Raw genomic sequence first — 26,418 nt, 5'->3', positions numbered from 1 at the left:
ATTTTGAAAAGATAACAGATCTGTAAAATCTAACACGGCAGCCAAAGACATGAATCTGTCACCATCTCTCCGACAATGCGGTATTTTTGAAACTGCAAGTCTTGAGTGCTGCTTAACCTTGTTAGGTTAACACAATACAATTTTAACATACTCCCAATGCATTATTATGAATGATCACAAGGGCTTCACTTTGTCATTGCATCAAAGCTGACAACCAACTGTTTTGTTTGCAATTAAAAAATCCCCCATTTGCTGAACATTCTTTCTTTGAAACAACAGGGGCAATTTTCAATTAACATTTTCCTTCCCATAAATAATATAACAGGCTCTCAATGATTCCACAATTCTCTTTAGAAATGCAAAACAGGACTGACTGATCAGTGAGTCAACTCTTATGCTGTGTGCCAATTGCATTATAAAACCCAGGAAGGTTCCAGGCACACTTGGGTCACTTTCTCTAGCAAGTGCCTCACCATGGTAATGTATTAGATTAGATTACTTATAGTGTGGAAACAGGCCCAACAAGTCCACACCGACCCGCCGAAGCGCAACCCACCCAGACCCATTCTCCTACATTTACCCCTTCACCTAACACTATGGGCAATTTAGCACGGCCAATTCACCTAACACGCACATCTTTGGACTGTGGGAGGAAACTGGAGCACCCGGAGGAAACCCACGCAGACACGGGGAGAATGTGCAAAGTCCACACAGTCAGTCACCTGAGGCATGGAGGTGCTGGTTTTGGATTGGGGTGGACATAGGCAGACATCGCACAACACCAGGTTACAGTCCAACAGGTCACTTCACCTGATGAAGGAACAGAGCTCCAAAAGCTTGTGATTTCAAACAAACCTATTGGACAAATACCTCACCAGTTACCTCTTAAACATGCCAACATCTTCACTGCCTAGCTGATTATCTGGTTCCATAGATCTATTACTCTCAAAGTAAATTGAAACACTTAAATTTTTCCACTAGCATGAGTTCACTAATTGTGAAGTTCTGGATCAGTGGTGCTGGAAGAGCACAGCTGTTTGGGCAGCATCCAGCGAGCAGCGAAATCGACATTTCGGGCAAAAGCCCTTCATTGTGAAGTTTGAAAATACCTCAAAGGTATCGTTAGAGGTCAAAGTAATCTTTAATGTTTTAATGGGAACCAGCTCAGAATCTTCTCTTCCCCATTGTATGAGTACTCTCAGATTCTACCTCAACACCCTCACCAAATGCAAATAGCAAAATTGCCCAGTCCAAGTCATCAAGTTAGCATTGCACCTTTTGTCCCCACTTTATTTATTGTGCCACGTCTAATGGTAACTTTTAAAACATTTTAAACCTTCAGATCCACACTTTCCTGACAACTCTGTAATAAGACATCTGAGCAAATCCTATCAAGGCTGAATTATACAGGGTGGCATGCTCTCCACCTCCTTGCCTAAGATGTCAAGGGAGCCACTCTCAAAATCCCAGGGGAGAAATGCCTGCCCCAGCAAGACTCTGATGACCATTTGGCTGTTCACAGAATCCCGACAGTGTGGAAGCAGGCCATTCAGCCCATTAAATCCACACCAACCCTCCAAAGAACCCACCCAGACTCCTATCCCTGTAATCCTGCATTTCCCATGGCTAATCCATCGAGTCTACACATCGCAGAACAGTATGGGCAATTCACCATTGCCAATCCACCTAACCTGCACAACTTTGGACTGTGGGAAGAAACCTGACCACCCAGAGGAAAGCTACGCAGCCATAAGGAGAACATGCAAACACTGCACAGACAGTCGCCCGAGGGTGCGATTAAACATGAGTCTCTAACACTGAGCGATGTTAACCACTGAGCCATCGTGCCACACAGACATTGGCGCAGTAGTTGGTGTTGATGGGCTGCACGTAGGATGTCCAAGGACAAGAAGTCCCACTTCCTCTGAGAGAAGCTCCTCAGGGGTGGGGAGTACTTGATGTATCGGTAGCACCAGCAGGAGTGTGGGCACTGGATGTGGGTGCTGAATTACAATAGGTCGGAACTTTGAGTGTTCAGGTGCCGTGTGGCTTCTACTCTTTGCAAGTGAACTGTAAGATAGGTTATCCTTTAAATTCCCAGCTATGAAGCACTGAGATTATGGTCTATAGACCTAAAATCAAATCTCTCTCAGTTGATGATATAAATGAGCACCTGAATCCATGCTTCTCCCCCTCAGTGAGGCGACAGGTTCCTCCATTTTGGCATGCGTGGTTGATACAGGCGTTGATGGGAACACCACAATCCTGGCCCTGTGAGAACAGAAGGATCAGAGAAATCACTGATGTCCTATGAAAAGGAGTACAATTCCCCAACCTACAATAATGCATGTGCAGCCTTCCAGAGCTGCATAGCATCCCATAACTTCGCCAATTTCTTCCATTCCCATGGTGAAAATGGTGATGTACATCAGGATTTGGTTCCACAAGTAGCTACAAGACTTAGTATCAAAACCAAGTGGTCAATTTCCAATTCGGAGTCTGGACAGAATTAGTATGGGACCCATGTATATTGGCCATCAAACATAAGGTTTAAGCTGAATTAATTTGCATTTTTATAACAGGGACTACTGAAAGCAATGTTAAACTAGACACAGGATGATTCACAAACACACACACACAAAAAAAGCTGGCAGAGTTCACAGAATCCCTGTAGTGCAGACAGAGACTATGCGGCCCATCACCAACAATTCAAACAGCATCCTGCCCAGACTCACGCCCATACTCTATCCCCATAGCCCTGCATTTCCCATGGCTAATCCACCTAACCTGCATATCATTGGAATGTTGGACAAAACCCAGAGCACCTAGAAGAAACCCACACAGACACAGGGAGAACAGGTAAACTCCACACAATCACCTGAGGGTGGAATCAAACTCAGGTCTCTGGTGTTGCAAGGCAGCAGCGTTGACCATTGAGCTATTGTGTCGCTCTACTGTTCCTACTAAAACTACTGAAGCTTATACACAAAGTAAACTTTCTGGTTGAAATGGCTAGGCCTTGGAACTCAAATATGCACAAACATGAGCAGAGGAAGGACACCTTTAGAATCGCAAAAGGTTTGAGTTTGACCCTTCAACACCATAGCAGAAGAAACTCAATGAGACACAGATTAGAGAGTGGTAGAGAGCAGTGTACCATCTTCTCACAAGGGAAATCCACCTAATAAAAGACAGCGATCTTCTGTCGCAGATGGCTCTTCAGGATTGTGTTAGCTGAGATTGGAGTCACCCCAACCCAGTTCCCAGCACTTGGGAGATGAATAAATCAATTAAAACAATGAACGGAAGACGCTGAAGATCTGAAACTAAAATAGCAATTGCTAGAGGAACTCAGCAGGGCTGAGAAACCTTGAAGTGCTGAAGAAGGATCGCTGGACTTCAAACATTAACTCTGCTCTTTCTCCGCAGATGTTGCTGGACCTACTGAATTTCTCCAACACTTTGTCTTCATTTCAGATGGGAGATGAAAATTTGCACTATTTATCCGATCAGTTGAAGAGCTCCCAAGCGCAATTGTGCAATAAACTGTATTCACCCTTTTATAGGCAATGGTGCTCTGACTGTAGGTTCAGGCAAATTCTTCTATTTCAAATGCAACTAAAGTTAATTATAAAACAAGATTAAGCCATTTTGGTCCTAATTTCTGGAACTTTCACCATGAACCCTCAATCTTGCTGTCTCCCTTCCCAGCTTTATAAACCTCCTCAATTCAACCTTTCACCACCCTTCTCTCCAAACCCCCGAAACACATTTTTTTTCCATAGATTTCTTACAGTCTGGAAACAGGCTACTTGGCCCATCAAGTCCAAACCGACCCTCTGAAGATATCCCACTCAGACCTAGTCCCCCCTAACCTATCACTGTACACCCTGTTTTGAGTATAAGGTAGAACATCAGCTTTCTCTGTCTGAACAGGGGAGGGGATTATAACTAGTTCAAAGGCTGCAAGACTGGAAGGCGAGGGCAGTGTGCCCATGAAGAAGTTCATTGTGCAATATAATGTGGCATGGTGGCTCATTAGATGGCACTGCTACCTTACAGCGCCAGGGACCGGGTTTGATTCCACCCTGAGGTGACTGTCTGTGTGGAGTTTGCATGTTTTCTCTTAATCTGTGTGGATTTCCATTGGGTGCTTCCGTTTCCTCCCACAGTCCACAGATGTGCAGGTTAGACTGGATTGGTCGTGCTAAATTGCCCATAGTGTCCAGGGATATGCAGGTTAGGGTGGATTGGCCGTGCTAAATTGTCCCATAGTGTCCAGGGATATGCAGGTTAGGGTGGATTGGTCATGCTAAATTGTCCTGTAGTGTCCAAGGATATGCAGGTTAGGGTGGATTGGCCATGTTAAATTGCCCCATAGCGTCCAGGGATGTGCAGGTTAGAGTGGGTTGGCCATTTTAATTTGCCCCATAGTGTCCAGGGATGTGCAGGCTTGATGGATTAGCCATGGGAAATTCAGGATTACAGGGATAGGATACACGGGGGTTGGAGCTGGGTGGGATGCTCTTTGGGGCGGGGGGGGGGGGGGGGGTTGGTGTAGACCTGATGGGCCAGTTGGCTTGATTCCACACTGTAAAGATTCTATGATAATCATTGTAGTTTGGTAAGCTTGTCCAGTCGGTATCTGAACCATACAGAGTTGGACAGTCTTGAGTTTCATCTTCTAATTGCTACCCATTGACATCTGGTGGATGTGCTTGTGTGTAAAAGGTAGAGGTGGGAACAAATCATCAACTGTCCCATTGCAAGTTTAACAAGATGTGGGGGCAGGTGACCAAAAGACTGGTCAAACACGTAGGCTTTAAAGAACATTATAGAAGGGAAAGATTGGCAGAGAGGTTTAGCGAAGGAATACCAAAGCTTAGTGTTAGATAAAGACTTGGTGAGCAATAGTGGAGGGATGAAAGTTGAGGATGTTGGAATGACCAGAATTGGCAGAATGCAGATACCTCAGGAGGTTATAGGACTGAAGGTGACAATGGTCTAGGGAGGGCAAAGCCACGAACAGATTTGGAAAAAAAAGGTGAGCATTTTAAAATTGGATCCAAACTTTAACTAGGAGTTAACGGAAACCAGCCAAGAACAGGTATTACAAATGAATAGGTCTTGACGTACAGAGCAAGAGAGTGACCTCAGGTTTAGGGAGGGCAGTCAAATGGAATAGGTGAATCTAGAGGTAACAATAAGTGTGGATGAGACTTTCAGCAGCAGGGGAGTTGATGCAAGGACAGAATCTGACAAGTTTATCAATGTGGAAATAGACTGTCTTGTTGAGAGCATCGATAATCCAAGTTGGGGTCAAATATGTCACTACTTGTGAACTTTCTCCCCTGTTATTAAACGATCTGCGGACAGTCACTGTTGAGTGCGTTACTATGACAGCAGACAGTGACGATGTTTATGCAATCACCATCCACGGTTAATTCACTGGAACGTCAGCAGAACAATCCCCTCAGGAGGGATTCAAAAACTGACAGGAAAATAGGAGCATCAAGGGAAACTTTGAGGTTATAAACAAGCCATTAAAATTACTCTTGCACAGCTAAATGACAAAGCATGTCTTAATCCAATAGCATGCAACATACCCACTCAAAACACTATTTCTTCCAATTATATCGCATTCCAAACAAGAAAGGCTCCATCAAACCATGAGAAAACAAAAGCACTAAGGGCCAAATTGAACCATATCATGAAAGCTTAGGAAATGGATAGCAGATGTAGAGAGATGTCTTTTTACGAATGCAGCAGAAAACTTGTGGTGTTATTGTTAATTTTGGATCTGGGAGCAGGGGCATGTTAGAAGATTTTATATTCCATGTGCCAAATACTGGAGCTGATGGAAGAGAGTTTTAGGGTTAAAATTCTCCAAACCAGGAATTAAACTCCATTTTGTGCTCATGACAATGTTTTTAGTAAAGATAACTAAAAGAACAATCTTACTATTTTTACCCACTCTCCCAACTACATTCTTACCTTAAACCCATAGGGACAAGTACATCTGAAGAACTCAGTGGGGTCACTGTTACAGGTCCCATTGTTTTTGCAAGGACTGGACAGGCAGGGGTTGCATTTGGCTTTGATAGCAATGTTCAGTGGATCTGAAAGGATAAAAGAAACAGATCTTATTGCAGCTTAAGATTACATGATTACTCCTGCTATCCAGGAACCCCAAAGCATAACGATTCTGTATTTCCCATGCAACATAAACCCTGCACTTTTTACAGGAGGGTGTTCAAGAGAATTGAGGAGAAAAAAACATAGACAAAGGATATTGGGGTGGTACAGTGGTTTGCACTGCTCCCTCATAGCACCAGGGACCCAGGTTTGATTCTAGTCTCGGTTGACCGTCTGCATGGATTTTTCACATTCTCACTGTGTCAGCGTGGGTTTGCTCTTCCACCCACAGTCTAAAGGTGTGCAGGTTAGGGTGGACTGGCCATGCTAAACTGCTCACAGCATCCAGGGATCTGCAGGCTAGGTGGATTGGCTGTGGAAAATTCAGGATTAAAGGGATAGGGTGGGATGATGTTTGTGGGGGGAAATCTGGAATCAAGTAGCCTGTTTCCACATTGTCGGGTTTCTGTGACACCAAATTAAGATAGAGAGAGGGTTGTTGCTCAGACTGGAGGCCTGTGACTGCTGGTGTCCACAACGATCAATGGCTGGGACCACTGTTGCCTTTTATTTTATTCATTCACAGAGTGAGGGCAGTTTGAGAGTCTGCTGTCTGGAGTCATATATAGACCAGAACAGGTAGGGCTGGCAGTTTCCTTCCCTAAAGCACATTAGTGCCACAGATGGGCTTTTCCAACCATTTCCAGTTTTTTTTTTATTGAATTCAAATTCCATAATCTGCTGTGGTAGGATTTGAACCCAGGTCTCCAGAACATTACCTAGGTATGTGGATTAATAGTCTCTAATAGTCTCAATACCGCTAGGCCATCACCTCCCCTTTATTTGCCAGTTATATAAACAATTTGGATGAGAACATAGGAGGCATAGCTAGTCACTTTGTGGATGACATCAAAATTGCTGGTATTGTGGACAGTGAAGAATGTAATGGGATGTTGATCAACTGGGCCAGTGGGCCGAGGAATGGCAGATGGAATTTAATTTAGGTAAATGCGAGATGTTTCATTTTGGTCAGACATCAGGGCAGGACTTACACAGTTAATGGTAGGGCAATGGGCAGGATGTTGAACAGAGAGACCTAGGGGTGCAGGTGCATAGTTCCTTGAAAGTGGAGTTACTGGTAGACAAGGTAGTGAAGAAGGCACTTGGTGCACTTGCTCCCCACCAACCCACCTTCCACTGCAAGAGGGGCAAAACCTGCACCCACACATCTCCCCTCATCTCCGTCCAAGGCCCCAAATGATCCTTCCACATCCGACAGAGGTTTACCTACACTTCCACACACTCCATCTATACGGCTATTGCTCTCGATGTGGTCTCCTCCACATTGGGGAGACACAATACCAACTTGTGGAACATCTCTGGGACACATGCACTAAACAGCCCTATCAGCCCGTGACTGAACACTTTAACTCCCTCTCCCACTCCACCAAGGACATGCAGGTGCTGGGCCTCCTCCATCGCCAAACCCTAATCACCCGACGCCTGGAGGAAAAACGCCTCATCTTCCACTTTGGGACTCTCCAACCACACGGGAACAATGTAGATTTCACCAGTTTTCCCATTTCCCCTCCCCCCACCTTATTCCAGATCCAACCTTCCAACCCAGCACCTCCCTTTTGAACTGTCCTACCTGTCCATCTTCCTTCCCACCTTTCCGCTCCATCCTCCTCTCCGCCTATCACTTTCGCCCCACCTTTATTTACCTTTCACACTCTCAGCCATCATCCTCCCCAGCCCCACCCCTCCCCTCATTTATCTCTCAGCCTCCTTAGGCCACCTGTAATTCCTGATGAAGGGTTTTTGCTCGAAACATTGACTCTTCTGCTCCTCGGATGCTGTCTGACTGGCTGTGCTTTTCCAGCACCACGCTCTTCGACTGTTACCGAGACTGGAGGATTTGAGTTATAAAAAGAGGCTGGATAGGCTGGGATTTTTTTTCCTGGAGTGTAGGAGGCTGAGGGGTGACCTTATAAAGTTTTTTAAAATCATGAGGGCTTAGATAAGGTGAATTGCCATGGTCATTTTCCCAAGGTAGGGGAGTCCAAATCTAGGCGGGACAGATTGAAGGTGTGAGAGGAAAGATTTATAAGGGACTTGAGGGCTACCTTTTCATACAGAGGGTGATGTACGTGTGGAACGAGCTGCCAGAGGAAGTGGTAGAGGCTGGTACAATTACGACATTCAAAAGACAATTGGACAGGTACGTGGATAGGAAAGGTTCAGAGAGATAAGGGCCAAATGTAGCCAAATGGGACTAGTTCAGTTTAGGATATCTGGTCAGCATAGACCAGTTGGGCCCAAGGCCCTGTTTCCCTGCTGTATGACATTGTTTAGTTCAAGCTGATTGGCTTGTGGCAGCAAATGAGCCTACCTCGATTTCTTTAGGAACAGTAGCTAGGAAATACCATTGGTCCCTTTCCTTGAGGAGTTTTAATGGACACAATTCAGAGACGATTCATTGGATTGATTCCAGAGATCAGGGGTTTGTCTTATGAAGAGAAACTGAGCGGTTAAGAGGTATACTCTCAGAAGTTTACAAGAATGAGAGGAAACCTAATTGAGATCTAATACAAGATGCTAAAGGAGATTGACAAAGTACACATAGACATAGAGACATTGTATTCATAGCATGAGACAGATCATTCCTCATTGGGGCAATCTAATATGAGAGATAGTAATTTTGAGATGAGGTAGCAGAATTAAACGAGAAATGAGGAGCAATTACGTCTCTCCAATTTGTGGTGGACATCAGTGTGTGCTGGATGCTGGGAAATTGGGTAAATTGAAGGGGGAGAGAGACAGATTTTTAACAAATAATGGATTAAAGGGTCCTGAAGAATAGACAGGAAAGTGGAGTCGAAGCTGAGATCTGATCAACCAGGATCGTATTAAATGGGGCAGCAGGCCTGAGTGGTTAAACAGCTGACTCCTGTTCCTGGTTCTTACGTTCACCTTTTTTGGGGGGGTGGGGGGGTGGGGATGGGGGTGGGGGTGTGGTGTTAGCTGGCTACACACACATCAGGCTTTCCAGCTTGCACACTTCCTAATTCCATTCAATTGGCAAAAACACTGGGTAGACTGCTGCTGGGTTGTTGGGTGGGACCACAGATCGGAGAATTAAACACAGAGGCGATCTGATAATTCACTCTCCTGACTTCCTCATCATTAATTTTCATGAGTCAGGAATGACGCAAGTTGGACCGACGGACTCTCCTATCTCTAGCGGAATCTGAAAAATGGGCTCCTGGATGCGGCGCCAGTGCTTCTCTCCATAACGTTCCTCCTCAATTAGTAATTCCGACATGATGGTGCATGAGACGATTTCGAGACCCTTTTCTGTGGTCCGACACAACATACCTTTGCAGTGAAACTTGTTTGTAGGCGTTGTTAGAAGGAGTTTCTCGTTCATTTCCTCTGGCCCGGTGCAGCGAGCAATTCCTGGTTCCTTGTAGCCTGTCTTCACCCATTCAGATAGCCAGCGCAGGCTACAATCACAGTACAAAGGATTAGCCCCAAGGGCACTAGAAGCAGACAGAGAGAGGAATGAAATCTTAGTGCATGTCCAATGGGTCAGTTTACCCTCTCTCACCAAGTCTCCACCCCCCTACCATCCCCCAGGAAGAACAACACCCAACATTTTCCTTGACTTTAACAAGTGCACTATGCAGAGATCCATTTCATTTTTAAACAGTCTACTGGTTAAACATACCAGTGCCAATGACCAACCCACTGCCTCTCAACTGTATCACTCAGTGAGCTGAAGATGTGCAGGGCCAGATCTAACTATACTGGCAGCACGGTCACTTGGTGATTAGCACTGCTGACTCACAGCGCCAGGGACCTGGGTTCAATTCCACCCTTGGGGGACTGTCTGTGTGGAGTTTGCATGCTCCCCCTCTGAGTGGCCCCCTCTGAGTGGGTTTCCTCTGTGTGCTTCAGTTTCCTCCCCAAGTCCAAAGAGTTGAATCGTAGGGTGGATTGGCCATGGGGAATTGCCCCATAGTGTCCATGGAGGTGCAGCCTGGGTGAGTTAGCCTTGGGAAAGGCGGGGTTACAGGGATAGAGTGAGATGCTGTCGGAGGGTTAGTGTGGACTGGATGGGCCAATGGCCTGTTTCCAGAATGTAGGAATTCCATGCTTGTGATTATGATACTGGGCTAGCAATGCAGAGAGCTGGAATATGATCTGGAGACATGACTTTACATTCAATCACATTGGCTTGAGAGTTTACACTAACTCTTGAATAAAAAGCTGTCATGAGTAAAAGTGATCATGAAACAATGGGACTGTTAATAAAAAACAACCCATCTCATTACTAATATCCTTCAGGGAGGAAATCTTTAGACTTCAGAACCACAGCAATGCCCAACAGCTGTGGTGCTGGAAAAGCACAGCGCTCTGTGAGTAGGCGCTTCACAGAACACCTCCAGGACACCCTCACCAACCAACCCCACCACCTTGTGGCCGAACACTTCAACTCCCCCTCCCACTCTGCCAAGGACATACAGGTCCTAGGCTCCTCCATCGCCTCTCCCTCACCACCCGGCGGCTGGAGGAAGAATGCTTCATCTTCTGCCTTGGGACTCTCTAACCCCAGGGCATCAATGTTGATTTCACCAGTCTCCTCATTTCCCCACTCCCCACCTTATCCCAGATCCAACCTTCCAAGTTGGCACCACCCTCATGACATATCCTACCTGTCCACCTTCCTTCCCACCTATCTGCTCTACCCTCCCCTCTGACCTACCACACTCTCAGCTATCTTGCCCCCAGCCCCAACCCCCTCCCATTTATCTCTCCATGCCCTAGGCTCACAGTCTCATTCCTGATGAAGGGCTTTTGCCTGAAACGTCGACTTTCCTGCTCCTTAAATGCTGCCTGACCAGCTGTGCTTTTCCAGCACCACACTCTCGTTCTAATCTCCAGCATCTGCAGTCCTCACTTTCACCTAGTTCTTTGAAGTGGGTTAGCAGGACATTCAGTTGCAATGAAGGCAACGCATCACCACTTTCAGGGCAATTAAAGAGGGGCAATAAATGATGGCCTTATTAGCAACACTGATATCCTGAGAATGAATTTTAACAAATCATTGAAGCCAATTTACCAGATGTTAAAAATTCCAAGTAGATGGAATAATACTCAGTGGCAGATTCAAGACTAAGTGCCCCTGGGAGATGGTCTCAGGAATTTGGTCATGGTGATCAAATACTACAGAATAATCCCAAAGAAAATACCATTTAGCCTATCATACCCATGCATGGTCTTTAGTAAAGAAATTCAACCAATCCTACTTCCTTGCTTATTCCTCAGTGCCCTGTTATTTGCTTTTTCCTTTCTGTATTTATTCCTCCCGACTTTCCGTCTCAAAGACGCTTAGTCTCAGCTACCAGAAATGAGACGCTGATATTCCAAACTAAATTCCACCCAGTCCTTCCCTACAATGCACAGTTCATCAGCCTGCACCGACCTTGAATAATCAAGGGTTGCAAGCCATGGATTTATGCCGTTATTTTACTAAAGGGCAGCAGAAGACATGAGCTTTCAGTCTACCTCAGCCAGAATTGGGATTAAACCCCAGGCTATTGTCAATATTAGCAACCTGGCAATGAGGTCCTCTGCCCTGACAACACATCTTTAACCATGGATAAATTTAGACAACTCCCTAGCCACTGCAGCATGCAATGAAATTGGAAGTGGGGACAGAAATAAACAAACTCAGAGTCGAATTGTATTGACAACTGTGCTCGCTGGGGATTTCACATCAGAACACGGAAGACAGAGGAGAATCATTATCTAATTTTGAGCTTGATTTAAACCAAAAGGGGTCAGAAGTGAAACGGCAGTATCCCACTGCACCCATCAGTTTTGTAAAACGGTCTCTCAAAAGAATACAGAAAGCAGATTATGGAAAACACAAGTTTAAAAAATGTGTAATTTGGCATCTTCATTACTGATAGTGCTACGAACTATGCACGATATAACTCAACAGAGACTCTTGTTTAATAAGCAAATGATAATGCAAAGCATGCGGTGTAAATCCTCTTAACTAAAACCATTAAACCAGTAAATGGAGAACATTAGCACAATAATTCCTGATGAATACATTAATTTCAACCAGTCCCTTCATCCCTTAATTCTTTTTATACCAACAGTATGTACCTGGTCAACTGCACGTAAAAGTTTAGTTTTACTCATAAACAAGTTGAAAGAAATGCCTGTTTGTTTCTGATTCTGTTTATCAAAGCCTTTGGTTTATTTCAAGTTAATGCACAAATTGTATTATCCCTTTAATGGAGTCCAGAAGTGTCTGGCTATTTTGTTATTCTGTTCAAGGTATATTGCAAAGTGCTTCATCATCACAACGACAGGTCAAACAGCAATACTTTTCACTGCAGCTGCACTGTTATTCTTAAGGAGGCAAAAGGTTGAGTGAAATCTATGAAGTAGTTCAGCAGACAAAAAGTTCAGCTCATTAATAATAACTCCCTCTCCAGCTAAGTCATTCAGTCATCCAGAGGAAATTAATAGCTCAATCACTTAGCAGATTGAGGTCCATTCTGTAGTATGGAAAGTTAAAGAAAATTTATTTTAATGAACTATTATTATACACCGGTGAGAGTTTGGTAAAATAATATTTGTTTAACTGTTAAACTATGAAGAAAACCATGATCATTAGACTCTCAAAATGTGGGGCTAGGATTAGCTGCTAGCTCAGGCTAATGGAATGAAAATCTTCATTTTCTACTGGTGGTAAGGTGCTTTACTCAAGATAACAGTATTGCTGCTAGGCTAGTCATCCAGAGACCCGCATAATGTTCTGGGGCTTGGGTCAAATCCCACCATGGCAGATGGTGGATTATTAATTTTACAAATATGTGTAGCACTGACCATGAAAGCGTGGCCAACTGTCGTAAAATCCCTTCAGGTTCACAAAAATCCTTCAGTGAAGGAAATCGGCTGTCCTAACCAAGTCTGGCCTACATGTGACTCCAGACCTACTCACTGTAAAATGCCCTTGAAGGAACACTGCTCCTTCAACAAGAGCAGCGCTTCGAAAGCTAGTCCTTCCAAATAAACCTGTTGGATTATAACCTGGTGTTGTGTGATTTTTAACTTTGTACACCCCAGTCCAGTGTCAGCATCTCCAAATAATGACTATTAGGTCTTGGGATCTGAACCATCTTGAAGCTTTTCAAGACACCCAACACCACCTCCTCCTTAATGGCAGAATATCAACATGTTCCCCCCAACCTTATCATCATCCATGTCCTTCTCCTTGGTGAATACTTATGCAAATTACTTAGTAAGGATGTCACCCACTTCTTCTGGCTCCGCGCACAAATTCCCTCCTTTATTCTTGAGTGAACCCACCCCTTCACTAGCAATCCTCTTGCTCTCAATGTACGTATCCAATACCTTGGGATTCTCCTTAATCTTATTGGCCAAGGACATTTCATGGCATCTTTTAGCCCTCTTAATTACCTGTTTAAATTCTTTTCTGTTTCTGTTATATTCCTCACGTACCTGTCTGATTTCAGGTTTCCTAAACTTTACATTTGCTTCCTTTCTCTTCTTAACTAAACTTTCAATATCTCTGATCACCCAGAGTTCCCGAATCTTACCATCCTTATCTTTCATCCTCATAGGAGCATGCTGGTCCTGAACTGTGATCAAATGGCCCACTCCTTTGGCCTTTGACCTGACAAAATGACCTCTTTTTCTGGTCACCTGTTCAGAGGCCTCCAGATTTCATTGGACACATTGCCCAGGACAGCACTGGGCCCTCATAACATGGGCAAATGTCAGGCGACACCCTTGAATGTCTACTTATTTGACCTCTCGGTGAGGTCAACCTACCAACAAGTCTGACAGAGAGGAGGCAGCAATGTATTGGATACGTACTGCCTTGCCATTATATCTGCTCATTCACAAAGCAAATTTCTTTTATTCCAACTATTTAGATTAAATTTAAATCCAACCCCTGCATGATCAGTCCAATGATATAACTACTATGTGACCGAATCTTTCAGCCAATATGGGAACACTGGAGTAACATTTGGGAATCAACTTGGCTCCAATTACATTATGCTTTCAAGGTAACATTGAAAACTTTGTTATTGTGATTGTTCAGTTAAGTGAAGCACAGATATAAATATGACGAAAGGTTGAGAAAAAGTTGCAAAGGTGTTTTGAAGCTTAATAGAAACAAGAACTAGTTGTTTTGTTTGACCTTTGACACAAAATGGCCATAGTCATCATCTGGGGTGTTTGACAGAGCTCTGTTGGGTGAGTATGTGATGTTCAAGTGGATTTGCACCTGAATGTTCTGCTACATATAGCACAGTTCATCACCGAACAATTAACATGTATATCCTGACAACAGGATTCTAGAAGTGCTCAAAACTTTGTGACATGTTAACCCCAAACCTCCTAACTGAGCCCAAATGCAAGGGGACAAACTAATCAATCAAACATGTGTATCACATTCTGGTCCCTCTCACTGACAGAAAGAGAAAAAGGACATAAAAAAAAAACGTTAATCTCTGTCTTTGGAACGGTCCAGGCACTTGAATAATCTCATTACCAAAGTACAACAGAAACAATAAGGAAGACATTCAGATGTACGGCACCATTGCATCCCCATAGCCCCTGCATTTCCCATGGCTAGTCCCTCAGCTTGCACATCACTGGACACAGGGGCCAATTTAGCATGGCCAATCCACCGAACCTATACGTCTTTGGACTGTGGGAGGAAACCAGAGCAAACCCAAGGAAGATGTGCAAACCCCACATACCCAAGGTTAGAATCAAACCCAGGTCCTTAGTACTGTGAGGCAGCAGTGCTAACCACTGAGCCACCAACTATATGGAGGTGTATCAAAAAGGTGTGTGCTGGTTATAAAAATTGCAACAAAATAATTGTACCTCTGCAACCAAATCATACAAAGAATAAAGCAATAAATGTTTTGGGGGGGGGGGGGTGCGATGGAATCTGCTATTTCCAAAACACTGACAATACTCAATAAAAACATCAGCAGAGAAAGTTAACTTTGAAAGAATTAAAATTCACAATGTCACTTCTGCAGCTCATTAGTGGGGCAAGTCACACTTTCTGCAAAACAAACAGTCTCAGCAGCCATAGTAATGGAGCTCGGAAAAACCTGTTGTCTAAAGTCTGCCTGGAATCGCTGAAAAGTGAGCCTCAATTTCACAAACTTATTTCAGTTGAGGCTGTGGCACATTACAAAGAATATCACAATGTAATTCCCAAGGAGTACCCCTTTCAGAAATTAAAGTAATGTGAAAATCAACCAGGAACACAAACTGCATACAGATATTAAAGAATTCTGCTTTTCGCTTACTCATGACTGTATCACAGACTAATATTCACATTCTGCCAACTTTTATGCTGTCAGCTCGAGAAAAAACAGATCTGCAGTGGTAGTCTTGATAATAAAAACTCATAAACAGAAATAATTTAGTGATGAGTCTTGAAGATTTCAAGTTACGTGGCTGGGAATATTTCCTTTGGCAGCTTGTTCCATTGTAGGAAGAAAGATTGTCGATACCTTCTCTTCAATACAATTCATCTTAGTAGCTTAGTCGCTAACTACCTTGTGTATTGTTATTGCTGGAGGGCACTCGGTACTTGTTCTTGTGAATTCCCACCAATTTATTAGTATACTCAATTTTCTTCTCAAGGGTGTTTCTTTGAAGAAGATAAGTCCTCTTTTTTACTTACAGGTGAGAAAGTGACGATAGACCACTGAATGCTCCGTTAGGAATGGTGGAGATGTCATTACCATGTAGGGTCCTATTTTTAAAAAAAAAATCTGTTAAAATTACATCAATGACTTTATACAAAATCCAATGGAACAATGTTACTCATTGGATACATTATTTTTAAAGTTGAAAATTTATATTGTATCCTTTGAAAAGGTGAGGGAAGAACTTTTCATATTATGTTTGACTATTTTATAGTGCAGGACACCTGTGAAAGTGGGCAGAATAACACCAGGCTCAGTCTACATGACTAATGTGAATTATACACAGGATCAGATGTAGCTTGGGTTGTCGCATACCCAGGATAATGCACAGGCTACAATATGACACACATCAAATAACACAGCTGTGTAATGCAAGGAATAGCCAAAGACACTAATACAGGGGTCCAGGGTACAACACAAAGAGTAACACACATTCTTATTCAACTATCAGATGTGGAAACAGTCAGGCTATAATCTGCTACAAGGCACCAACACATCATGAAGGTAAAATGACCTTGTACTAAGAGAGCAAACATGCCTAGGTCAGAGGGAATGTTAGGCAGTGGTATCAAAAATGAATTCTGCACCATCAGAATTCACTTCTCCTATATTTATATATTGTTTATCGTGCACGTTTCCAGGTCTCATTACATTATGAACTGAATTCAGTAATATTCCAATCTAATGCTGGCTCACTAATGTTCTTTGGGGATAGAACCTACCGCTCACACTTAGTCCAAATTGATCTAATCCATGCATGTTAAGAAGGAATGTACAACATTGTCCAGAAACAATGCAGGACAAAATTATGATGGTAATTCAGATTTGTGAGATAGAAACAGCATGTGGAAAGTGAGTGAATTGGAAGGGGTAAGCAGAGATAGAGAATGGGAGTATGGGCAGCAAGGTGTGAGATGGGAAGGGACTGGTCTTTGAGAGCCTGGGTTATTTTGCATTGACACTCCACACTGTGGAGCCAGGGTAAGGTCCACATTGACAATTCCTCATCACACAAAGTTTGTTTCAAGTAACACTTTGCTAAGTACTTACAACAACCTCAGAGATTTCAGACCATCAAAAGCATGGACGGGAATGCACCGCAGTCGGTTGTAGCTCAAAATTCTGACAAAACAAACATTAAGAATGAGTTAAGTTATGATCTGGGGACCAGAGCTTCCAAAAGTTTTAAAAAGAACCAGACACTACTATGTTCTGACATATTATTCTTCATTCTTCAGTAATGATTAATGGGATTCTTATTTGGTGTCTGAAATACCTCTATTTTCATCTAATGGCCTGGACCAAGTAACCAGCTGCAAGTAAAAGGCAGGGCAATTGCACTCCAGCAATGTCAATCCCTGGATAACATCAGCTTGAATGCCTTCCTCCTACTCTCATGGAGGCTCAAGCTCACCTTACATCCAGCCTCAGCCTAAACCAGGCTCTGAGTCTGAGGCTCACAAACAGAAAGCCAGTGCATTAATCCGATGTACCGGGTGAATTCTTGAAAAACAATTCGAGAGGCAAACTATTTACCTCGCATAGCTCTGTTGTCAAAGTAATTTGGTGCACTCATCCACAGCTATGAGCATTACTTATGTAAAAAATAGTGGTAACAGCAGTAACATTAATATCAAAGTAGTGCCCCATACACATTACTGTTGTTAGTAATAGCACAACTGACGGTATCAGGAGGCAAATTAATTGTAATAATAACATGCAGAGTAGCAACTCACACCACAGGGATCGATTGGATCACATGAACACACCAACAACTGAAGTCCGAAAATTCAGACATTTGAAAGAACAGAGAGGCTGGATCATGTACTCACAGTGTTGAGAGCTGGGACATGTTGCTGAAGCTAGAATTGCTCAGCACGCTGATACTGTTGTTGCTTAAATCTCTGCAAAATAAATCAACAAATACAATCATTAATTGTATCCGATTAAAACAAGTCTGTGCACTCTCTTCTCAGAGGCATACAATAGCATTGGGTTTATCATATCATAAACAAAATGCAAGGAGCTGTGCTGAACATAATTTGAGCATCACTGGCTTGTGGAGAAAGGAAAGTGATTGCACAGATAAGGCAACATTAATGTGCAAATGGGTCAGGATTAAGCAAGGAGGTGATGCACCATCAGTTACAAATTGCCACAATTTCCCAGCTGATGACTCTACCTCACTGCACCATGTGTTATATTAGGAACGAATTGTTAACTAAATGCCACATTCATTGCTCCAAAATGGCTGTGAGTAACAATTCACCAGCCGCATGGAGAATAGCAAGAAATACACCTGATGAAGTTCCTGATCTGAAATGCAATTATTCAAACTTAGAACCGCAAGATGTAAAAACACACAATAATAACAGCATGACCTCAACGCTGTTTAAACTCCCATGGGATTATTATAAACATTCTGCAGAAAGTTACGAGTTTGTATGTAACAATGCGAGTATTTTTAAACAAGTGATAATTAGTAGTGCATAATTCACTTGTCCAACCTAGAAGGGGTACATTCTAAGCTGCCATGTCTCATTCTCACGTGTAAACTTCCTCAAGACTTTGATTTAAATTCTATTTTTCCTTCCGTTTTTCTTCTTCTCACTCTTTCACTTAATCAAATTGTTTTATTCCTTGCTTATTTTGACAAATTAAGGTAGAGAGGGTTCACAAAAGATTTACCAGGATGTTGCCAGGAATGGAGGGTTGGAATTATATGAAGAGGCTTGATAGGCTGGGAGCTCTTTCACTGGATCTTAGGAGGTTGAGAGGTGACCTTACAGAGGTTAATAAAATCATGAGGGGCATAGATAAGGTAGGAGAAAGTGAGGACAGCAGATGCTGGAGATCAGAGTCAAAAGTTGGTCAGGCAGCATCCAAGGAGCAGGAGAATAAATGTTTCGAGCATAAGCCCTTCATCAGTAACCGTTATGCCCAAAATGTCGATTCTCCTGCTCCTCGGATGCTGTCTGACCCGCTGTGCTTTTCCAGCACCACACTCTCAACGGGCATAGGAAGGTGAATGAGAAGGGTGTTTTCCCTGAGATTTCAAAACAAGGGGGCATATTTTAAGTTGAGAGGAGAAAAATTTACAAAAGGTATGAGGGCCAACTTTTTTATACAGTGAATGGTTTGTGTGTAGAATGAACTTCCAGAGGAAGTGGTGGATGTGGGTACGGTTACAACATTTAAGAGACATTTGGATAAGTTCATGAATAAGAAATGTCTGGAGGGATATGGGCTAAGTGCAGGCAGGTGAGACTAGTTTAGTTTGGGATTATGGTCGGCTTGGACTGGTTGGACCGAAGGGTCTGGTTCCATGCTGTGGGACTCTATGAGTTGAACTTACTTCATTTCCTTCTTTATTCTTCCTGTTTCTTTCTAAAATGTTAAATCCCTTTGTTTTAAAGAGACAGACTATCGGTTTCACTATTCAGAAAAGGTCTCAGATGAGCTCTTCTTAATCCATTTTTTATGGAATTTTACAGGAAAGAAAGCTTTCAAGGTGGAAAGCGTGCAGGAAAATGTTTAACTAACTCTTCAGGATACACTGCTCCATCAAGATTTGGGCCAATTCTTTTCCAACCACTGATCCTGCAAACAAGGTTTCATTCAAATTGTGAGGAGTGTACTGAGTAATAAAGCCTCAAAGGGTTTATACATTCCAGTGGCCCAGAAATGCACTTACCTTAAACATGCTGAAATAGGAAAAAAAACAGTGGAAAATCTTACTTTTTTTTCCCAGGTAGTGACCAAGCAATTAAGGTTAGACCAGAGGGAAATTATGAAAGCCACAAGGGATAGGAGCTAAAGAGGTTTAGCCAGGGCAAATATTCACCAGCTCCCTACTAATTATAGAAACAGGAGAGTACAATCTCATGGGTAATGCGAAGCGACCTATTCCCTCCATCACTCAGCCAAGCACTGCACAATATTCAACATTAGGCCAACAAAAATGATCACCCCCACACTGCATATTCCCCATTACATCACCAGGGTGGAAGAGTTCCTCTGAGTGCCATGTAACAAAATCATGGACTGCTTGGACCAAAGGGTCTGTTTCTGTGTAGTATGGACCAATGAAGCTGACTCTTTATCAGTGCACTTATCACTCAGTTCTACATAGTCCACAGATGCAAATCTTCTCCTGTCCATCAGCTGAGGAGGGTTTCTGACTGCAATATGAATAATTCATTGCAACGATTGTAAATAAAACAGACCCCGTAATCCTGGATTACAGTTTTAATTAAAGGAACTAACAGGGTTATAATCAAAGCTTTATGTAGATAACAGATTTTATTATCCACAATGTATAAGTAGCTCTCTAACCTTCTACCTGGATTTTATTGGGATGTGATTTATTTTGAAGGTAACACAATGTAAAGATTTTCAGTGCTGTGGAATGCAATATATCTCCACTTCTTAGATTTTTTAAAATTCATTCACAGGATGAGGGCATTGCTGACTAAGCCAGCATTTATTGTCCAGCCCTAGCTGCCCTTGAACTGAATGGCTTGCTCGAATATTTCAGAGGAAAGTTGAGCATAAACCACATTGCTGTGGGTATGGTGTCATATGTAGGCCAGATCATGTAGCAGTTGAAAATGTGTTGCTGGTTAAAGCACAGCAGGTTAGGCAGCATCCAAGGAATAGGAAATTCGACGTTTCGGTCATAAGCCCTTCATCCTGATGAATTTCCTATTCCTTGGATGCTGCCTAACCTGCTGTGCTTTAACCAGCAACACATTTTCAACTGTGATCTCCAGCATCTGCAGACCTCATTTTTTACGAGATCATGTAGCAGTTTCCTTCCACGAAAGACATTAGTGAACCAGATAGGTTCATCTGACAATCGACAATGGTCATCATTAGACCCATAATTCCAGGTTTTTATTGAACTCAAATTCCATCATCTGCCATGGTGGGCTTCAAACCCGGGTTCCCAGCACATTATCATGGTTTCTGGATTAACAGTGCATTGATAATAACAGTAGGCCATCACCTCCCCTCTAATGGGCTAGATTTTTCTATCGGAGGAGAGCTTTGAGCAGTGAGATTGATGCCCATCTCGATTCTGCCTCCTTGACAATTGACAATCAGATGAGGAAGGACACCACTTTGACTGTGACAATACATCTATCCTTGGATAAGCCAAAAAGAGATTTGCACGAGAATTCCTAGAAGCATGGCATTCCAACCGGAACTCTGTCAACAAACACATTGAGTTGGATCCCATTTACCACCCCCTGAGAAAACAAACAGGAAATGAGATCACCATAGGAAATGATGTCACCACAGGAAATGACATTACTAACCTAAGGAAACTCAAATATATAAATAGAAAGTGGGTTATATCACCAGTGCTTCATTCAGAGGCTCATTGAAGATATTACCTAGTATGGTGACAAAATGTCTGAAAATGAACCTCCTGGTTCAGCGAGCGAACCAACATCCAGGACAATCAGCTTTGAGGAGTCATTTTTGTGGGATTGGGGTCTTTATACAGAGACAGATTTACCACCAACTTCACTCTCCTGCAGGTAGAAATGGGGGCAGGACATCCCATTCTGTCCCAAGCCAGCAGCCATTACAATGGTGGCATGATCGGCCATTGCAATGCACCTCTCTGTGCATGATCTTAAAAACACGGAGAGCATCTTCATCTCTGAAGAGTCAGAGTGAATGGAGAGCTCTAACTGAGGTAGGACATGGTTAAGAGGAAGACTGTTTATTGAAACCTTATTGCTGCTCTCCAGTATTTTGGTCCAAATGTTCACTTTTTTCATCATAACAAACAGTTTCAGCTCTGATGGTTGCTGTTTTCCAGTGAGCTGGAACTGGTCAGCTTCACAGAGCTCCAACCAACCTGCCCCAAAAAGTCAGCTTTTATTGAGCTTCCTGATCACCTCAACATTGTTAAAGTCACAAGGCGGGGCCTTAATGTCCTCACACACCAGCCCCACCCACTCCCGTCCATCCACCCATGTTCATGAAGGTTAGCGGAGTCAGGAATGGTAGACATAGACTGGCACACATTTGGTTGCTTCCCTGATTTGGGATAGGATAAGCTAAGCCCATTGTCAGCATCTCATCTTCCCTGGTCTGTAGCTTTAGGTAGCTGCATTGTATAATTCCCCTGACATTGCTGTATTGAGCAAACCCAAGTGCCCTGAGTGTGATAGGATGGACAGGGTAGATAAGATGTCTCTATCTCCTTGCCACAACCATGATGGAGATTGTCAGTCAGATATATCTTTGGGTAAAGGAAGTGGAGAAGGTGGAGAATTACTCTTAATAATCTTGAGTGAATTTAACTGAAAGAGTTGCTTCATTCTGGTACATCTTTGGCCAGACTAGAAATGGTAATGATGCCCCTCTCCATTGCCTGCCTAACAGAAGTGAAGGCAGAGATAGCCTGAGTGTTGGTTGGTTTGAAATAAAGTCACAGAGATCAGACAGTGCCAACACACCATTGCACTGCTGTCACCGAGTTATTTTATTTAACATCTCACTAAAGCAGCATAACAGCTGATCCCCACGTCTGAACAACCAAGCTCCTTGAGTTATCACAGCATATTGCCCTTCCTTGCTAAACAACAAGGACAGTACTGATTCCCCATGAAGGGTTAATGAGAGGAATAATCCTCAAACAGAATTAGAAACCAATCAACAGTCACTGCATCGGGTTGTAATAAAATGGAATTAGTATAATGCAACTCACTTCCTGTCATACATGACTTTTCCCCGTCATTAGATAAAGAATAATTAATTTATTACGATGTTACCATCATTTTGCAGCATGTTACAGAAATAACAATAGAGAGTCTAAGTCACCTACATGAGTGATAAATGCTTGTAGTTAGAGAGCTCTTTGGGGACTGACATCAGCTGATTCCCTTCCAAGTATCTGCAAAGCAAGACAAAGGCAGTCAATGGTGATGGGAACATGTACAATTGACATAAGCTTTCCCTAAAAAAAAGCAATGATTACCTGCAGTGAGAAAGATGTTTAATGCTTTTGTAACAAGAACTATCAAACAGACAGAGAGAAAGGTCACAGTCTGTGTATGGAATAATCCATCAAACACTCCGAACATTTGTTACCTTCCTTGGCAATATGCCGTGGCCCGAAATGAGAAACTTCAATTGTTTGTTAGAAGAATTACTGTAAAGAGGTAAATGAGGATCTAGTCAACTGAAGGCTAAGGGAGCATTCCAGGATTTGGGATCAAGTTAGCACTAAGATGAGGATGATTTTCTTCTATCAAAGAATTGGAGATCTTTGGAATTCTGTACCCCAGAAAATTGTGGATACTCAGTCATTGAATATATGTCAGGCTGGGTTAGATTTTTGGTCTCTCAGGGAAATCAAGGAAAATGGAGAGGAGTGGGTAAGTGGAGGTGAAGAAGATCAGCCATGATCATGCTAAATGGTGGAGCAGAACTCCTTTTAATTGTTGTTTATCTACAATTCCAATCCATCACAGTCTATAGGTGAAGGACAGGGAGCCTTACAAATGTGTCAAATATTGCCGTTAGGCAATAGCAAACATTTGTGGAAAGGACATCTATTGATTCTTAAGAAGGGGTTGTGTGGGAATGAAGAAATACCAGAAAAAAATCCCATTATGCTCATGCAGTCATTACAACGATCCTGCAGCACTGTAATTTTTCGTAGAACCCAGAAGAACATCTATTGTTTCTGTTGTGTATTGAAGTTGCTGTGTTTGTGCAGCCATATCTTTGAGTAATTTCTCATCTGAGGCCCTACGTCCTTTGGAAACTACACAAAGTCAAATTGAAGCCTCTCAATGTTTCCCACTCAGTGCATGACAATGCAAATGCAGATATGTCTACATTGACTTCTAGGTAAAAACAATGACAAGTCATGGGGACAGTGCTGAGCTGGAAGTTTGGAACTGGGGTGAGGTGAGGGAAGGGAAAATGAGGAAACTGTTCAAGTCCACGTTGATGCCCTGGGGTTGAAGTTTCCGAGGCGGAAGATGAGGTGTTTTTCCTCCAGGCGTCGGGTGGTGAGGGAGCGGTGGTGAAGGAGGCCCAGGACCTCCATGCCCTTGGCAGATTGGGCGGGGGAGTTGAAATGTTGGCACCAATCAACCACACTGCCCTGTGGCCCAACATTTCAACTCCCCCTCCCACTCTGCTGAGGACATGGAGGTCCTGGGCCTCCTTCACCCCCGCTCCCTCACCACCCGACGCCTGGAGGAAGAATGCCTCATCTTCCACCTCAGAACACTTCAATCCGAAGGCATCAACGTGGACTTCAACAGTTTCCTCATTTTCCCTTCCCCTACTTCACCCCAGTTCCAAACTTCCAGCTCAGCACTGTCCCCATGACTTGTCCTACCTGCCTATCTTCTTTTCCAGCTATCCACTCCACCCTCCTCCCTGACCTAACATCTTCATCCCCTCCCTCGCTCACCTATTGTACTCTATGCTACTTTCTCCCCACCCCCACCCTCCTCTCATTTATCTCTCCACCCTTTAGGCACTCTGCCTGTATTCTTGATGAAGGGCTTTTGCCCGAAACGTCAATATTACTGGTCCTCGGATGTGCTTTTCTAGCACCTCTAATCCAGTATATTGACTTCTAATCTCACTGTAAATCTTCATTGTATAAACTGTTCAAATTCTGGAAGTTCAGTTGTCAGAATGATTCCACAAATCCTGTGAAGTTACGTGATGAGGTAATACTGACACTCTGAGATTTATAAGCAGAAAAACTGAACATCTTTCTTTCATCTCTCTGAATGGATTCAAACCCAATTCTTAGAGATGGAAAGGCAAGGTTGTAACTTTTGTGATCCATGTCAGTAATCTGAATACAGTCTTCACCTGCCCACAACTTTCCTTACCCAAAACCAAGGCTATTTATCAAGGGATGGGTGGGTCATGGTAATGTCATTGAACTTTGTGGACATTGGTTCAGATTCAATAAATTAACAAGCAAATCAAAAGCTTGGTTTGGTAACTACAAAACTATAAATTTATTTGTTGCAAAAACCCATCTGTTTCTCTAGTTTCCTTTAGATCAGAATATTTATGACCTATCTGTGGCTCTATGCCCAACAATATGATTAGATTACTTACTTACAGTGTGGAAACAGGCCCTTCGGCCCAACAAGTCCACACCGACCCGCCGAAGTGCAACCCACCCATACCCCTACATTTACCCCTTACCTAACACTACAGGCAATTTAGCATGGCCAATTCACCTGACCCGCACATCTTTTGGACTGTGGGAGGAAACCGGAGCACCCGGAGGAAACCCACGCAGACATGGGGAGAATGTGCAAACTCCACACAGACAGTAGCCTGAGGCAGGAATTGAACCCGGGTCTCTGGCGCTGTGAGGCAGCAGTGCTAACCACTGTGCCACCATGCCGCCCTAATATGCTTGACTTTTATCTGCCATCTAGAAGGCTGAGCAAGTCACCCAGTTTAAGGGCAATTAGAAATGATAAAAATGACAAGTCCACACTGAATGTTATGCCATACTAACGTGTGTTTTATGTTAATGATCTGAGGAACATTGCGTATGGTAGGGGAGGGGTGTGTGTTTCAGCTTTGTTGGTGACTCATGATGCTATGGGGAGGGTCAATAGAAGTGGTGCAGTGTTAAGGAAAGCAAATTTCGAATGAGAATCGTATCATCTCTACAGCGTGGAAGCAGGCTATGCGGCCCACCGAGTCCACACTGACACTCCGAAGAGCATCCAACCCCATCCCTGTAACTCTGAATTTCCCATGGTCCACCCTAAACTGCACATCTTTGAATTACGGTAAAAGACCGGAGCACCCAAATTAAACCCACACAGACACAGGGAGAATGTACAAGCTCCACACAGACGGTCGCCTGAGAATGGAATCGAATCCGGGTCCCTGGTGCAGTGGGGCAGCAGTCCTAACCACTTCGCCACCATGCCACCTTAAATGACTACTTTTCATATATTATCTTGGATGAACTACAATGGCAGAGTATCCTAATGTTGTGACCAGTGCAGGCAATCCTAAACCTAGCCACACATTTAGGCATCCCAGTATGGTTCATTGGATAGTCACCAAGATCAGTAAGTCTAGACTATCAATTCATTCGACTTAACCCAGGCCAGCCATTGGTAATGCACCATAGATCAGAAACTGAACATGGTTCTGCATGACTCAATACTATCTTGGTCTTCCCATTAAACTGACGAAAGGAAGGTGAAAGCAGCCCAAACCCATACTGAACCTGAGGTATCTTTGTATGTTTCCAGTAACTACTGCAGCCTCTTGTGGTATTTACTATCTCTACCAGTATATGGTACTGGACTAGGGTTGTTTAAGGTAGATAACTGTTGCCAATCCTCCTATATCTTTTTTTTTGTCTTAGGCTCATCTAGTGACTAGTGCTGGAGGATAGACCAAGAAAGAGTATCTACAGATGAGGAAACACTTTTAGACAACAAGGGTGGCACGGTGGCTCAGT

At 43.3% G+C, this 26,418-nt stretch overlaps 1 protein-coding gene across 2 annotated transcripts in view; it reads right to left on the bottom strand.

Moving 5' to 3' along the window:
- LOC132823328 (slit homolog 3 protein-like) overlaps positions 1–26,418 on the bottom strand; it is a 699,246-nt gene that overhangs the window by 57,224 nt on the left and 615,604 nt on the right. For both annotated transcript variants that reach the window (XM_060837019.1, XM_060837020.1), the window contains exons 22-28: positions 22,768–22,836; positions 17,756–17,827; positions 16,974–17,045; positions 15,899–15,970; positions 9,514–9,677; positions 5,995–6,119; positions 2,174–2,271 (exon numbers count right to left, since the gene is read on the bottom strand). In XM_060837019.1, the coding sequence (XP_060693002.1) occupies positions 2,174–2,271; positions 5,995–6,119; positions 9,514–9,677; positions 15,899–15,970; positions 16,974–17,045; positions 17,756–17,827; positions 22,768–22,836 (672 nt within the window). The remainder of the gene's footprint in view (positions 1–2,173; positions 2,272–5,994; positions 6,120–9,513; positions 9,678–15,898; positions 15,971–16,973; positions 17,046–17,755; positions 17,828–22,767; positions 22,837–26,418) is intronic.

This window comes from Hemiscyllium ocellatum, chromosome 16 (assembly GCF_020745735.1).
Source record: "Hemiscyllium ocellatum isolate sHemOce1 chromosome 16, sHemOce1.pat.X.cur, whole genome shotgun sequence".
NCBI lineage: Eukaryota > Metazoa > Chordata > Chondrichthyes > Orectolobiformes > Hemiscylliidae > Hemiscyllium > Hemiscyllium ocellatum.
Note: the sequence above shows the minus strand (reverse complement) of the source record. Positions and strands in the feature narration are given on the sequence as shown.